At 48.8% G+C, this 16,749-nt stretch overlaps 1 protein-coding gene across 1 annotated transcript in view; it reads left to right on the forward strand.

Annotated features, from left to right (window-relative positions):
* Window positions 1–16,749, forward strand: part of USP13 (ubiquitin specific peptidase 13) — a 426,048-nt gene that overhangs the window by 251,520 nt on the left and 157,779 nt on the right. The window contains exon 4 of the mRNA XM_063916319.1: window positions 12,957–13,078. Within this exon, the coding sequence (XP_063772389.1) occupies window positions 12,957–13,078 (122 nt within the window). The remainder of the gene's footprint in view (window positions 1–12,956; window positions 13,079–16,749) is intronic.

Genomic DNA, 16,749 nt, shown 5'->3' on the forward strand with positions numbered 1-16,749 from the left:
AAATCATTATTATTATTATTACATTTTATTTATAGGGCGCCACAAGTGTTTCGCAGCGCCGTACAAAGGACAGTACAGGGACACAAAACTTAGCATAACAGTAAATAAATAACAAAAATGGAGTGCAGGTAACAAAGAGCAACACATTTCTCAAAACATAATACAGCTTAGATGTAAGTAGCGAAGGAGTAATCATTGTACTACTTGGGGCTGGCGGCCATAGATAGAGATGAGCCTTTACCAGCAGGAGAGAAAGCAGGTAAAGATGGTCGCTGAGTGAAATGTGTCAAGAAGAGGGTTTAGACAAGAGGAAAGAGGGCCCTGCTCTGTAGAGCTAACAATCTAGTGGGGAGGGGCAACAGACAGATGACATGAGGTGCAAGCAGGTAGAAGCCTGATAGTGGTATGCGAGCAAAGCAGAGATGTCCAAGGCATGGGGCAGGGGGATGGAGGAGCAGCCTAAGGACTAGGTTATGCATTGGAGGGGTACGCTTTGATGAATAGGTGGGTTTTCAATGCCCGTTTGAAGCTTTGCAAGGTCGGGGAGAGTCTAATGGAGCGGGGGAGCGTATTCCACTGAAGGGGTGCAGCACGGCCAAAATCCTGAACTCGTGCATGGGAAGCAGTGACCAAGGCAGAGGAGAGGCGACGGTCATCAGCCGACCGTAGTGGGCGGGAGGGAGTATGAAGGGAGAGGAGGTTGGAGATGTAGGGAGCAGTGGAATTAGAGATGGCCTTGTATGTGAGGGTGAGGAGTTTGAAGAGGATTCTGTAGGGGAATGGGAGCCAGTGTAGATTTTGTTGAAGGGGAGTGGCAGAAGTGGAGCGGCGGGAGAGGAAGATGAGCCTAGCTGCAGAGTTGAGGACAGATTGGAGGGGAGCGATGTGGTAGCAAGTGAGGCCAGTGAGGAGCACATTGCAGTAGTCAAGTCGTGAGATGACCAGTGAGTGGATGATAAGTTTAGTTGCACTCTGGGAGAGAAATGGCCTGATGCGAGCAATGTTGCGTAGCTGGAACCGACAAGATTGCGCCAGAGCTTGGATGTAGGGTGCAAAGGAGAGGGAGGAGTCAAGAGTGACGCCCAGGCAGCGGAGTTGGGGAACGGGGGAGATGATAGTGTTGTCAACAGTGATAGAGATGTTTGTAGGGAGTGTTGCTCTGGCTGGGGGAAAGATAATAAGTTCAGTTTTATCCATGTTGAGCTTCAGAGAGCGCTCAGACATCCAGGAGGAGATGGCAGAGAGGCAGCTGGAGACCTGAGAGAGGACAGAGGGGGACAGATCAGGAGAGGAGAGGTAGAGTTGTGTGTCATCATGTTACATGCACCTAAAAAACATATCTAAAATACGTCCTTATCTTACACAAGACACTGCAAAAACTCTAATCCATGCACCCATCATCTCCCGCATTGATTATTGTAATAGTCTCCTTACTGGTTTTCCCAAACATAGTCTCTCACCGCTGCAATCCATTTTAAATGCAGCTGCGAGGCTAATCTCCCTCGCTAGACGTTCTTCGTCTGCTGACCCGCTCTGTCAGTCCCTCCATTGGTTACTGGTATTTTACTGTGTTAAATATAAAATACTTTCTCTGACATCCTAGTGGATGCTGGGGACTCCGTCAGGACCATGGGGATTAGCGGCTCCGCAGGAGACAGGGCACAAAATTTAAAAGTTTGACCACTAGGTGGTGTGCACTGGCTCCTCCCCCTATGACCCTCCTCCAAGCCTCAGTTAGGTTTTTGTGCCCGTCCGAGCAGGGTGCAATCTAGGTGGCTCTCCTAAAGAGCTGCTTAGAAAAAGTTTTATTAGGTTTTTTATTTTCAGTGAGTCCTGCTGGCAACAGGCTCACTGCAACGAGGGACTTAGGGGAGAAGAAGTGAACTCACCTGCGTGCAGGATGGATTGGCTTCTTAGGCTACTGGACACTAGCTCCAGAGGGACGATCACAGGTACAGCCTGGATGGGTCACCGGAGCCGCGCCGCCGACCCCCTTGCAGATGCCGAAAAGAGAAGAGGTCCAGAAACCGGCGGCTGAAGACTTCTCAGTCTTCATGAGGTAGCGCACAGCACTGCAGCTGTGCGCCATTGCTCTCGGCACACTTCACACCAACGGTCACTGAGGGTGCAGGGCGCTGGGGGGGGCGCCCTGGGCAGCAATGAGAAATACCTATTCTGGCTAAAATACATCACATATAGCCCCTGGGGCTATATGGATGTATTTAACCCCTGCCAGGTTTTCAGAAAAACCGGGAGAAGAAGCCCGCCGAAAAGGGGGCGGGGCCTATTCTCCTCAGCACACAGCGCCATTTTCCTACACAGCTCAGCTGCTAGGAAGGCTCCCAGGCTCTCCCCTGCACTGCACTACAGAAACAGGGTAAAAACAGAGAGGGGGGGGCACTTATTTGGCGATATTAACAATATTTGAGCTGCTATAAGGGGAACACACTTATTTAAGGTTGTCCCTATATATTTATGGCGCTTGGGTGTGTGCTGGCAAACTCTCCCTCTGTCTCCCCAAAGGGCTAGTGGGGTCCTGTCTTCTATCAGAGCATTCCCTGTGTGTCTGCTGTGTGTCGGTACGCGTGTGTCGACATGTATGAGGACGATGTTGGTGTGGGGGCGGAGCAATTGCCTGTAATGGTGATGTCACCCCCTAGGGAGTCGACACCAGAATGGATGGCTTTATTTATGGAATTACGTGATACTGTCAGCACGCTGCAAAGGTCGGTGGATGACATGAGACGGCCGGCAAACCAGTTAGTACCTGTCCAGGCGTCTCAAACACCGTCAGGGGCTGTAAAACGCCCTTTACCTCAGTCGGTCGACACAGACCCAGACACGGACACCGAATCCAGTGTCGACGGTGAAGAAACAAACGTATTTTCCAGTAGGGCCACACGTTATATGATCACGGCAATGAAGGAGGTTTTGCATATCTCTGATACTGCAAGTACCACAAAAAGGGGTATTATGTGGGGTGTGAAAAAACTACCGGTAGTTTTTCCTGAATCAGAGGAATTGAATGAAGTGTGTGATGAAGCGTGGGTTACCCCCGATAGAAAACTGCTAATTTCAAAGAAGTTATTGGCATTATACCCTTTCCCGCCAGAGGTTAGGGCGCGCTGGGAAACACCCCCTAGGGTAGATAAGGCGCTCACACGCTTATCAAAGCAAGTGGCGTTACCGTCGCCAGAGACGGCCGCCCTCAAGGATCCAGCTGATAGGAGGCTGGAGAATACACTAAAAAGTATATACACACATACGGGTGTTATACTGCGACCAGCAATCGCCTCAGCCTGGATGTGCAGTGCTGGGGTGGCTTGGTCGGAGTCACTGACTGAAAATATTGATACCCTGGATAGGGACAGTATTTTACTGACTATAGAGCATTTAAAGGATGCATTTCTATATATGCGAGATGCACAGAGAGATATTTGCACTCTGGCATCAAGAGTAAGTGCGATGTCCATATCTGCCAGAAGAAGTTTATGGACGCGACAGTGGTCAGGTGATGCGGATTCCAAACGGCATATGGAAGTATTGCCGTATAAGGGGGAGGAATTATTTGGGGTCGGTCTATCGGATCTGGTGGCCACGGCAACAGCCGGGAAATCCACCTTTTTACCTCAGGTCACCTCCCAGCAGAAAAAGACGCAGTCTTTTCAGCCGCAGTCCTTTCATTCCTATAAGAACAAGCGAGCAAAAGGACATTCATATTTGCCCCGAGGCAAAGGAAAGGGTAAGAGACTGCAGCAAGCAGCTCCTTCCCAGGAGCAGAAGTCCTCACCGGCTTCTGCAAAGGCGTCAGCATGACGCTGGGACCTTACAAGCGGACTCAGGGGCGGTGGGGGGTCGCCTCAAGAATTTCAGCGCACAGTGGGCTCACTCTCAGGTGGACCCCTGGATCCTGCAGGTAGTATCTCAGGGTTACAGGTTGGAATTCGAGAAGTCTCCCCCTCGCCGGTTCCTAAAGTCTGCTTTGCCAACGTCACCCTCCGACAGGGCGACGGTATTGGAAGCCATTCACAAGCTGTATTCTCAGCAGGTGATAGTCAAGGTACCCCTTCTACAACAGGGAAAGGGGTATTACTCCACGCTATTTGTGGTACCGAAGATGGAGTCACTCAGAGCAGTGATAGCGAATCTGGAAGAAGGGGACTTTATGGTGTCCTTGGACATCAAGGATGCTTACCTTCATGTCCCAATTTGCCCTTCACACCAAGGGTACCTCAGGTTCGTGGTACAAAACTGTCATTATCAGTTTCAGACGCTGCCGTTTGGATTGTCCACGGCACCCCGGGTCTTTACCAAGGTAATGGCCGAAATGATGATCCTTCTTCGAAGAAAAGGCGTATTAATTATCCCTTACTTGGACGATCTCCTGATAAGGGCAAGATCCAGAGAACAGCTGGAGGTCGGAGTAGCACTAACCCAAGTAGTGCTCCAACAGCACGGGTGGATTCTGAATTTTCCAAAATCCCAACTGATCCCGACGACACGTCTGCTGTTCCTAGGGATGATTCTGGACACTGTTCAGAAAAAGGTATTTCTTCCGGAGGAGAAAGCCAGGGAGTTATCCGAACTCGTCAGGAACCTCCTAAAACCAGGGAGAGTGTCTGTGCATCAATGCACAAGAGTCCTGGGAAAAATGGTGGCTTCTTACGAAGCGATTCCATTCGGCAGATTCCATGCACAAATTTTTCAGTGGGATCTGCTGGACAAATGGTCCGGATCGCATCTGCAGATGCATCAGCGGATAAAATTGTCGACAAGGACAAGGGTGTCTCTGCTATGGTGGTTGCAGAGTGCTCATCTGTTAGAGGGCCGCAGATTCGGCATACAGAACTGGGTCCTAGTGACCACGGATGCCAGCCTGAGAGGCTGGGGAGCGGTCACACAGGGAAGAAACTTCCAGGGCGTGTGGTCAAGCCTGGAAACGTCTCTTCACATAAATATACTGGAACTAAGAGCAATCTACAATGCTCTAAGCCTGGCAAAACCTCTGCTTCAGGGTCAGCCGGTGTTGATCCAGTCGGACAACATCACGGCAGTCGCCCACGTAAACAGACAGGGCGGCACAAGAAGCAGGAGGGCAATGGCAGAAGCTGCAAGGATTCTTCGCTGGGCAGAAAATCATGTGATAGCACTGTCAGCAGTGTTCATCCCGGGAGTGGACAACTGGGAAGCAGACTTCCTCAGCAGACACGATCTTCACCCGGGAGAGTGGGGACTTCATCCAGAAGTCTTCCACATGATTGTGGTCCATTGGGAAAGACCAATGGTGGACATGATGGCGTCCTGCCTCAACAAAAAACTGGACAGGTATTGCGCCAGGTCAAGAGACCCTCAGGCAATAGCTGTGGACGCTCTGGTAACACCATGGGTGTACCAGTCAGTGTATGTGTTCCCTCCTCTGCCTCTCATACCCAAGGTACTGAGAATTATACGGCAAAGGGGAGTAAGAACGATACTAGTGGCTCCGGACTGGCCAAGAAGGACTTGGTACCCGGAACTTCAGGAGATGCTCACGGAAGATCCGTGGCCTCTACCTCTAAGAAGGGATCTGCTTCAGCAGGGACCGTGTCTATTCCAAGACTTACCGCGGCTGCGTTTGACGGCATGGCGGTTGAACGCCGGATCCTAAGGGAAAAAGGCATTCCGGAAGAGGTCATCCCTACCCTGGTCAAAGCCAGGAAGGAGGTGACTGCACAACATTATCACCGCATTTGGAGAAAATATGTTGCGTGGTGTGAGGCCAGGAGGGCCCCGACGGAGGAATTTCAACTGGGTCGATTCCTACATTTCCTGCAAACAGGATTGTCTATGGGCCTCAAATTAGGGTCCATTAAGGTTCAAATTTCGGCCCTGTCGATTTTCTTCCAAAAAGAATTGGCTTCAGTTCCTGAAGTCCAGACTTTTGTAAAAGGAGTACTACATATACAGCCCCCGGTTGTGCCCCCAGTGGCACCGTGGGATCTCAATGTAGTTTTGGATTTTCTCAAATCCCATTGGTTTGAGCCACTCAAATCGGTGGATTTGAAATATCTTACATGGAAAGTAACCATGCTACTGGCCCTGGCTTCAGCCAGGAGATTGTCGGAATTGGCGGCTTTATCGTATAAAAGCCCATATCTGATTTTCCATTCGGACAGTGCAGAATTGAGGACGCGTCCTCAGTTTCTTCCTAAGGTGGTATCAGCGTTTCACCTGAACCAGCCTATTGTGGTGCCTGCGGCTACTAGCGATTTGGAGGATTCCAAGTTGCTGGACGTTGTCAGAGCATTGAAAATATATATTTCAAGGACGGCTGGAGTCAGAAAATCTGACTCGCTGTTTATACTGTGTGCACCCAACAAGCTGGGTGCTCCTGCTTCTAAGCAGACGATTGCTCGTTGGATTTGTAGCACAATTCAACTGGCACATTCTGTGGCAGGCCTGCCACAGCCTAAATCTGTCAATGCCCACTCCACAAGGAAGGTGGGCTCATCTTGGGCGGCTGCCCGAGGGGTCTCGGCATTACAGCAGCTACGTGGTCAGGGGAGAACACGTTTGTAAAATTCTACAAATTTGATACCCTGGCTAAGGAGGACCTGGAGTTCTCTCATTCGGTGCTGCAGAGTCATCCGCACTCTCCCGCCCGTTTGGGAGCTTTGGTATAATCCCCATGGTCCTGACGGAGTCCCCAGCATCCACTAGGACGTCAGAGAAAATAAGAATTTACTCACCGGTAATTCTATTTCTCGTAGTCCGTAGTGGATGCTGGGCGCCCATCCCAAGTGCGGATTGTCTGCAATACTTGTACATAGTTATTGTTACAAAAAAATCGGGTTGTTTATTGTTGTGAGCCATCTTTTCAGAGGCTCCTACATTTATCATACTGTTAACTGGGTTCAGATCACAAGTTGTACGGTGTGATTGGTGTGGCTGGTATGAGTCTTACCCGGGATTCAAAATCCTTCCTTATTGTGTACGCTCGTCCGGGCACAGTATCCTAACTGAGGCTTGGAGGAGGGTCATAGGGGGAGGAGCCAGTGCACACCACCTAGTGGTCAAACTTTTAAATTTTGTGCCCTGTCTCCTGCGGAGCCGCTAATCCCCATGGTCCTGACGGAGTCCCCAGCATCCACTACGGACTACGAGAAATAGAATTACCGGTGAGTAAATTCTTATTTTTACTTGCAAACAAGGCTATTAACCAAACTGCGCCATCATACATCTCCTCACTCATCTCAAAATATCTCCCTACCCGACCTCTCCGCTCTGCACAAGATCTGCGTCTCTCATCCACACGTATTACTTGTTCCCACACAAAATTACAGGACTTTATCCGGGCTTCCCCCACTCTGTGGATTGCCCTCCCGCGCACAATATGACTCATCCCTAGTCTCTAAAACTTTAAACGTTCCCTGAAAACTCACCTATTCAGACAAGCCTATCAAATTCCAGACCCACCCACATAACCTTCAGTGCTTCCCTATCTAATTACATCCTTTCTGTACCGTACACAACCTCACATATTTTGTCTTCCAACATTGCTGGGTGATCATAGCAGACAACCCATTAAGAACCTAGCAATCTGGTGGACCATTATGTAACAGGTAGCATCTATCCTTGTGTATCAATGCCATTTCCATATAGATTGTAAGCTTGCGAGCAGGGCCTTCCTACCTCTATGTCTGTCTGTCTTTGCCCAGTTTTGTTCTATAACTGTTGTTCTAATTGTAAAGCGCAACGGAATATGCTGCGCTATATAAGAAACTGCTAATAATAATAATCATAATAATAAAAATCCGGTGTCTGTGATCTGTGGTGAGTCTGATTGCAGAAAGTAATCCAGTGGTCACTGTCTGTTTCCAGCATGTGACTGATGCTTCTCCTACTCTTTCAGTGTTTTTGTAGAGAAATGATTCTTCCTTTTTAATATGAGATAACGACAGATGCTTTCATGTCTGTGGATGTAACGCTGAGATAATAGCTGGTCACTGGGTATGTCAGCTGGCATTGAAGAAGTAATGTAACAGAAACTGAAGGTGTATGGCTGAATATTGGTGGTGGATACATGTGATATAAGCTTAGACTCAGTGCCTGACGTATTTTCTTCATAATCTTGTGCCTAATCATTTCTTTTCTCATATAGGGCGGGATGTGTTAACATACATCGCCGCCCACCGCAGCGATGCTAATCGCATACTTACTAACATATGTGATTAACATCGCAATGCGTGACGGAGACCCCCAGCGATACCTGTGAAGATTAGTGTGCATGGGTTCTCCGTCACCTCCCTGGGCTTTCCCTCTCCTCCAAGGCCAGGAATCAGGCAGCAGGCTGTCCGGGGCGCCTCCTCCTCCCTGCAGCTGGAAGGACCTCCGGCTGTGTTGCTAGGGGGAGGAGGAGTTTAGCTTCCGGGACCAGGGCTGTCTGGATGGAGGTATGCCAGGAGGAGGTGGTTCGGCATCTGCGGGTCATTGGTGGCGGGATGCGGCCTCCGGCGGTAAGAAGCCCATAGGATGGCGATACCCTCAGGGGCGAAAACGCGGCGGCCGGTGTTTAGTACATACGAAAATGGGGGTTTTACCGCATTTTCCCTTTAGTACATCCCGCCCATAATCTACCTGACACTGGTAAGTATTTTACCTCTCTCCTACCCCCTACCATAACCCTTGGGGGTGGCATCTATGGCTAACCCGTGGGGGGGTGGCGGCTACGTCTAACAACCCCTCTAGTGCCTAACCCTAACCCCAATACTCACCTTCGGCATTCCTGTGGTCGGTGTTCCGGTGTCTGTCATATGACCACAGGCATAGGGGCCGCCGGGATGCCGACCACATCCCCTAACTCCTATTTATTCATTATTTATTTAGCAACAGTTTCTTACATAGCGCAGCGAATTCTGTTACGGTTTACAATGGGAAACAACAGACGTAAAACGAAACTGGTTAATAACAGTCATAGAGGTAGGAAGGCCCTGCTCGCAAGCTTACAATCTACAGGATCTAACTATCTATTTATGTATTTATCTCTTTATCTCATATCTATCTAAGGGCAGATTAGATGGGCCAAGTGGTTCTTATCTGCCATCAATTTCTGTGTATCTAAGAGGGTGGTACTCCGTAAACTTTTGTTCATTTTCCATAATTCACCAGTTCTTATCCCTTCTGCTATTTATCCACAGATAAACTATCTAATTTCTTCCCTGGTGTGGGCGGAAAGTGCTCAAATCTTTTACTCAACTGCGGCAGAAGTTTAGTTAGTCATCTGTTCACTTCTTCAGCTTTCTACAACTCAGGCATGCCCTGCCCACCCAATTTCCTGACACCCCCAGTCATTCAGAAATCTCCTATTAGAAAATGTATGATGTCCGTAGGATCTGCCCCCAGATATTATCTTTTAGGAACTGAGTGATTAGGGCGGTGTGTTTACTCCTACAGTTTGCACACTGGGAATAATCGAGGAGGAGATGCTGGATAAATTCACTTAGCAATATGTTCTGGATACTTGTAGGTTGGCTAAAGTACTGTATGTATAGGCCGTACTTGGATGGATTCCACAGATCCACTGTACAGCCACAGGCTTTCTCTTGGCGCACTTATGTAGCTAGAAAAACTTTAATAACATTTGGGCTAAGTGGCTGGTTCTGAGCTTTCCAAACAGCCCTTGGAGATAGACTCTCTCTCCGTCCTCATTCCCTAACCAGATATTTTAGTGACTCTTATAGCATACCTCCCAACATTTCTTTATCCGGGAGAGGGACAACAGCGCTGCATAGCCGCATCCGCATCTGAAAGGGGGCGTGGCCTATGTGTAAGAGGGCATGGCTTAACGGGAGTGTCAGACATGCAAGCCACGCCCCCTGTTTTCATCACTGAAGGGGCATGCCCAGCGCTCTGTGAGCTGCTGGCATGCCCTCTCTTCCTCTGTCTCCTGTGAATAGACGCTGTACACATGCGCACAGCGTCAATTCACCACTGCTTAGATGAACAGAGTAGCAGCGACAGGAGCCTCCCCCCCCCCCCCCTCACCGCGGACCCAGATGGGTCAGCGGGTCAGTCCCCAAAAAAGAGTGACTGTCCCGCAAAAATCGGGACAGTTGGGAGTTATGTTATAATATTAGATTACTAATGCTTGATGTAATGGACACTGCTGCTGTTACACAGATGTATAACCCTGCCACCTCTGTAATGCAGGGCTTGACAAATTTTTATAAAATCTAGGAGCCAACCCCCATACAATTAAGGGGGCACCCCCAGGCAAACAAGCCCATTATGGCCACATTGCTATGCAGTTGCCCCCAGGCAAACAGCACCCTCCACCCTCTCTCCCGTACATTAATGAGCAGCTAAACCTCCCCCCAACTCCGTTCAACCAACCCCCATGGCCACACAACTAGCCCCTCCGCAGTCACTTACCCCATGGGCACCTCACTTCCCCCTCCAAAGCCGCAATCCTAACCACACACAGACTTTCTTACCAGAGAGCTTTATGCAGTAGTTTGGAGACAGCAGTCAGGACAGGCTGGGACAGACAGGCACGGCAGTCAGCTCAGGCTGGGACGGACAGGCACGGCAGTCACCACAGGCTGGGACAGGCAGGCACGACAGTCAGCACAGGCAGGCACGGCAGTCAGTGCAGTCTGTGATGGCAGACACGGCAGTCAGCGCAGGCTGGCACAGACACTTAGCACATGCACTCCTGCAATACAGGAACACTCACGATTTCCTGCTGGGGCTGACGAGGACCTGCTCCTCCTGCAAAATCCCGTAGCCAGGCAGCAAAATCTAGGGGCCATGGCGACCTGGCCCCTGGGATTTGTCAAGCCCTGGTGAAGCATGTCGTACGTAGTGTAGCATGTCATACGTAGTGTAGTGTGTCATATGTAGTGTAGCGTGTCATACATAGTGTAGTGTGTCATACATATTTTTTGGCTTGTGTGGTGTTTTGATGCTTCAGTTCTTCTGAATTGCCCTCCTATTAATAGGGTTTTTAAGAAAATTCTCATAATTCCTCGAAGCATTTCTGTTTAGAAATGGCAGAAACTGTAGCAAATACCTGAATCCCATTCTTCAGGATGCTGCGTGAGAAGAAACAGCCAGGGCTTTTTTATAAAAAGAGAATTTACCCAAATGACATTTATTTCTGTTAGAGGGAATAAATGTTGCTGTAGTACATATTACTGGATGTTATTGCAGCTGAGACATATAGTACTTTGGCATTTCACCTTGGTATCCGATGGCCAATGGCATACCCTCCAACATTTTACACATAAAAATCGGTACAAATTTAAAAAGCACGCCCCTTTTCCTATACTTTCAATGGAAGTTTGGAGAGCCAAAAATCGGTACAGACCATAAAAAAAGGTACTGTACCTGCCAAAAAGGTACAGTTGGAGGGTATGCAGTGGTACCCGGAGGGACCCATTGTTAGCAAGCATTGTGCCAGTACGCTGTACCTGAGGGGCACTAACCTTTTCAGGCACTAAGGGCGGTGATCTCAGTCACAGATAAGCATATGCAGGCCGTAACTAGGTGTGTGTGTGTGGAGTGTGCGGCACTTGTCAATTATCTGTTTTAATTATTTCACTTGTAGCTTCTCCCTTTTTTGAAGCCCAGCATCTCCGGACCACCCCTGTCTTCTTATCCCACCCCTTCTGTCGCTAATACCTATACAACATTCATGAACTTAACTTGAGAGCTCTTTATTACATTTCAAGATGCTGACATACCCAAGACTCAAACCCATTGCCTGTGAAATTGCAGTCAGACACTCATTGAGCTATCTGCCATTGCATAGAAAGCTAGAGAATTCTAAGCTAGAGAGTCCTAAGTATTTGCAGTTTACCTTATACTTCGCTAAAAAATGATCAGCATTTCAGGTGAGCAGATCTATGTGGTGTGTGGCTGCACACTACATATATCTGCTCAATTACAATGCTGTTTTTTTTTTTACAAAGTACATGTACAGTAGCTTCATATTGTTAGAAATCTCATTTCAGTTTTTGTACAGAATCAAATAGTTCAATGAGTAGGTTTTTTGACTGGAATGCAACAGGTTATGGGTTTGAATCCTTGGAAATGTGTTACTTAATAAAGGGTATTGTAACTGAATAACAACAAGCTATCAAGTTAAGTGCATGAATGTGGTATAAAGAGGACAAGATAGGTGTGATTAGGTTCAATGGTCTTTTTTGGGTCTTATTTGCAGCTAATTAGGAAACTGAAAGAAAAGCAAACCTACTTTACTGTATGTGAGTAATGTTTGGATTCTGTATTTTATGGGCCTGTCTATTGAGCCGTCCACTGGCTGCAACTCTAATATGCCGTAGTACGCACAAAATGCACCATTGAATGGACATCGGTCGCACCATTGCATTTCTGTTCAACTCTGTTGTTACTTAGACGCGTTGGGTATCTGTGACCGGTGGTCACAATACCGGTGGTGGGATCCCGGCTGCTGGATGGCTGGTGGGGGGCGAGCACAACGAAGCCCCTTGCAGATTTGCTGCGCTTTGCTCGCCACAGGTTCTATTCCCACTCTATGGGTGTTGTGGACACCCACGAGTTGGAATAGTCCCTGGTGGTCAGCATGCCGACCAACGGGATTTTCAGATGTCGGTATCTCAGCATCAGTATTGTGACCGGCGGTCTCCTGACTGCAGGTCACATAAACGCATCCCACTCAGACTGTCCAACTGTATTTGGCCGCCGGTGTCAGAGGAACTGTGTCTCTTCCCATCCCCCTGCCACCTCCCAGGAATGCCTGTCAGAATTGCATGAATCCCCATTCATTTCTGATCAATCCCAAGTGGTAACCATTGCGGTGCATGTAAAACATCACCCACTTGATCTCTTTGTTTACTTGAGTTCACCACCGAATCAGGCCCTATGTCCCATTATGTAACACTAGTAGAGGGATAACTAAACTCATTTTGTGTAATTGTTTTTTTTTTGTGTAACAGATCTCGAAATTGATACAGATTTCAACAGTGATGACTATGAGTATGAAGATGAAGCCAAACTTGTTATATTTCCAGATCACTTTGAAATTGCCATACCTAATATAGAGGAGCTTCCAGCGCTGGTCAGTCCCTGTTTAATGGATTCTTTATGAACATAAGATGCGTATGTATGCAGTATAATGGTCTTCACTTCTCTGCTAAACCAGAATGTCAGGATGCTAAATAGTCTATGAAATGAAGTACAGATGTAGCTAGGCTCATCGTTGCCGCGATGCATACGAACATGCATTGCGGCAATGACTAGCTGCAGCTATTCGCACCCACGACCCGTCAATGCGTATGGGTCGTGGGTGTGACTATACGCACACCGGTGCAGTCGCGCATTGCTGCAACCAAGTCGCACTTGCAATGAGTCTGGCTACATCTGTATAAGGATGAGTGACACAAGGGGGTATATTTATGAAGACAGGGTTTCCCAAATTCGGTCCGCAAGGCACCCTAACAGTCCAGGTTTTAACAATATCCTTGCTTGTGCACAGATGGTATAGTCAAATTGAAAGCGGGACCAATGCTTAAGCATTGATATCCTTAAAACCTGGACTATTAGGATGCCTTGAGGACTGAGTTTGGGGACCACTGTTTGAAAGTAAGATGAGCCCCAAAAGATAGTCTTTTTACTATTTTACAAACTCACCAGTCATTGATAGCAGTCGCTCGCTACCCCTGGCCAAGACGTTTCTATAATGGGTGCAGTGTGTGCGGCGCACACGGGCCCCTAGGTCCGGGGGCACACACTGCACCCATATAGTATACTTTCCCCTCTGGGGTCCCGCGGCAGCAGCCCCACAGTGTGGGCACAAATAACTTGGAAAATGGCCACCGCGGCCATTTCCGAGTGATTTGCGCACTATGCCAGAGTTTACTAGCTGCCTTAGAGGAGGGGGCCCGTGACAGAGGCTGCACTCGGGTATGCTCCTCTCTTAAAATGCCCCTGACCCCTAGCAATAACTTTTCACTTGTTACCTGTGTTGTTAGCAATGAATGGGGAAGCCTTCTTATTAAGGTACTTGGTGGTACAGTATATATGGTCCCCTTTCTTTTATTTAAACCTTTTCTCATACGTCCTAGAGGACCATGGGGTATAGACGGGATCCGCAGGAGACATGGGCACACTATAAGACTTTTGAATGGGTGTGAACTGGCTCCTCCCTCTATGCCCCTCCCCCAGACCTCAGTTAGACTTTGTGCCCAGGAGTGACTGGACACACACTAGGGGAGCTCTACTGAGTTTCTCTTCAAAGACTTTATGTTAGGTTTGTTATTTTCAGGGAGACCTGCTGGCTACAGGCTCCCTGCATTGTGGGACTGAGGGTAGAGAAGCAGACCTACTTCTGTGAGTTTCAAGGGCCCTGTTTCTTAGGCTACTGGACACCATTAGCTCCAGAGGGTCTGATCACTTGGTTCACCTAGCTGCTCGTTCCCAGAGCCGCGCCGTCACCCCCCTCACAGAGCCAGAAGAAAGAAGTCGGTGAGTAAAGGAAGAACAGAAGATTTCAGTGACGGCAGAAGACTTCAAAGTCTCTGAGGTACCGCGCAGCGGTTGCGCTGCGCGCCATTGCTCCCACACACAAGCGGCACTACACGGGTGCAGGGCGCAGGGAGGGGGGGGGCGCCCTGGGCAGCAATATACCTCATATACATGCCTGGCAAAGAGGTATACAGTGCATAGGCACTGTATACTGACCCCTGCCAGTATAAAAATTTGAAAAACGAGCGGGACTGAAGCGCGCAGAGAAGGGGGCGTGGCTTAGCCCTCACAACTCTATACAGCACCATTTTCTCCTCACAACTCTATACAGCGCCATTTTCTCCCTGCCAAAACACTGTTGAACAACTAACAGTGTAAAACGAGGGGGGGCACAGTTGTTTAGTGCACTATAGGTTCATAAATGAAGCACTATATATATATTTCTCTGACGTCCTAGTGGATGCTGGGAACTCCGTAAGGACCATGGGGAATAGCGGCTCCGCAGGAGACTGGGCACAAAAGTAAAAGCTTTAGGACTACCTGGTGTGCACTGGCTCCTCCCCCTATGACCCTCCTCCAAGCCTCAGTTAGATTTTTGTGCCCGGCCGAGAAGGGTGCACTCTAGGGGCTCTCCTGAGCTTCTTAGTGAAAGTTTAAGTTTAGGTTTTTTATTTTCAGTGAGACCTGCTGGCAACAGGCTCACTGCATCGAGGGACTAAGGGGAGAAGAAGCGAACTCACCTGAGTGCAGAGTGGATTGGGCTTCTTAGGCTACTGGACACCATTAGCTCCAGAGGGACCGAACACAGGCCCAGCCTCGGAGCTCGGTCCCAGAGCCGCGCCGCCGGCCCCCTTACAGAGCCAGAAGCAAGAAGAGGTCCGGAAAAATCGTCGGCAGAAGACATCAGTCTTCAACAAGGTAGCGCACAGCACTGCAGCTGTGCGCCATTGTTACTCAGGCACACTTCACACTCCGGTCACTGAGGGTGCAGGGCGCTAGGGGGGGGCGCCCTGAGCAGCAATGTAAAACACCTTGGCTGGCATAAATACACCACATATAACCCCCAGGGCTATATGGATGTATTTTAACCCCTGCCAGAACTCACCAAAAAGCGGGAGAAAAGGCCGCCGAGAAGGGGGCGGAGCCTATCTCCTCAGCACACGGGCGCCATTTTCCATCACAGCTCCGCTGGAAGGACGTCTCCCTGACTCTCCCCTGCAGTCCTGCACTACAGAAAAGGGTAAAAAAGAGAGGGGGGGCACTAATTTGGCGCAGTTTTGATACTAACAGCAGCTATAAAGGGAAAAGCACGTTTTATAGTGGTATTCCTGTATATATATAGCGCTCTGGTGTGTGCTGGCATACTCTCCCTCTGTCTCCCCAAAGGGCTAGTGGGGTCCTGTCCTCTATCAGAGCATTCCCTGTGTGTGTGCGGTGTGTCGGTACGATTGTGTCGACATGTTTGAGGAGGAAAATGAGATGGAGGCGGAGCAATTGCCTATTATACAGTTGTCACCCCCTAGGGAGTCGACACCTGAGTGGATGAGCTTATGGAAGGAATTGCGCGACAGTGTCAGCTCTTTACGACAGACAGTTGACGACATGAGACAGCCGGCTACTCAGCTTGTGCCTGTCCAGGGGTCTCAAACGCCATCAGGGGCTTTAAAACGCCCGTTACCTCAAATGGCAGACACAGACACGGATACTGACTCCAGTGTCGATGATGAGGAGACATACGTGACTTCCACTAGGGCCACACGTTACATGATTAAAGCAATGAAAAATGTATTGCATATCTCTGATAATACAAGTACCACTAAAAAGGGTATTATGTTTGGTGAGAAAAAACTGCCTGTAGTTTTTCCTGTATCCGAGGAATTAAATGAAGTGTGTGATGAGGCGTGGGTTTCCCCCGATAAAATACTGATAATTCCTAAAAGGTTATTGGCATCGTACCCTTTCCCGCCAGAGGATAGGGCACGTTGGTAAACACCCCCTAGGGTGGATAAAGCGCTCACACGCTTGTCTAAACAGGTAGCACTACCCTCTCCTGATACGGCCGCCCTAAAGGAACCTGCCGATAGAAAGCTGGAGAATATCCTAAAATGTATATACTCTCACACGGGTGTTATACTGCGACCAGCAATCGCCTCAGCCTGGATGTGCAGTGCGGGCCTGGCGTGGTCGGATTCCCTGACTGAAAATATTGATACCCTAGATAGGGACAGTATATTACTGACTATAGAGCATTTGAAGGATGCATTT

This window comes from Pseudophryne corroboree, chromosome 4, assembly GCF_028390025.1.
Source record: "Pseudophryne corroboree isolate aPseCor3 chromosome 4, aPseCor3.hap2, whole genome shotgun sequence".
Lineage (NCBI taxonomy): Eukaryota > Metazoa > Chordata > Amphibia > Anura > Myobatrachidae > Pseudophryne > Pseudophryne corroboree.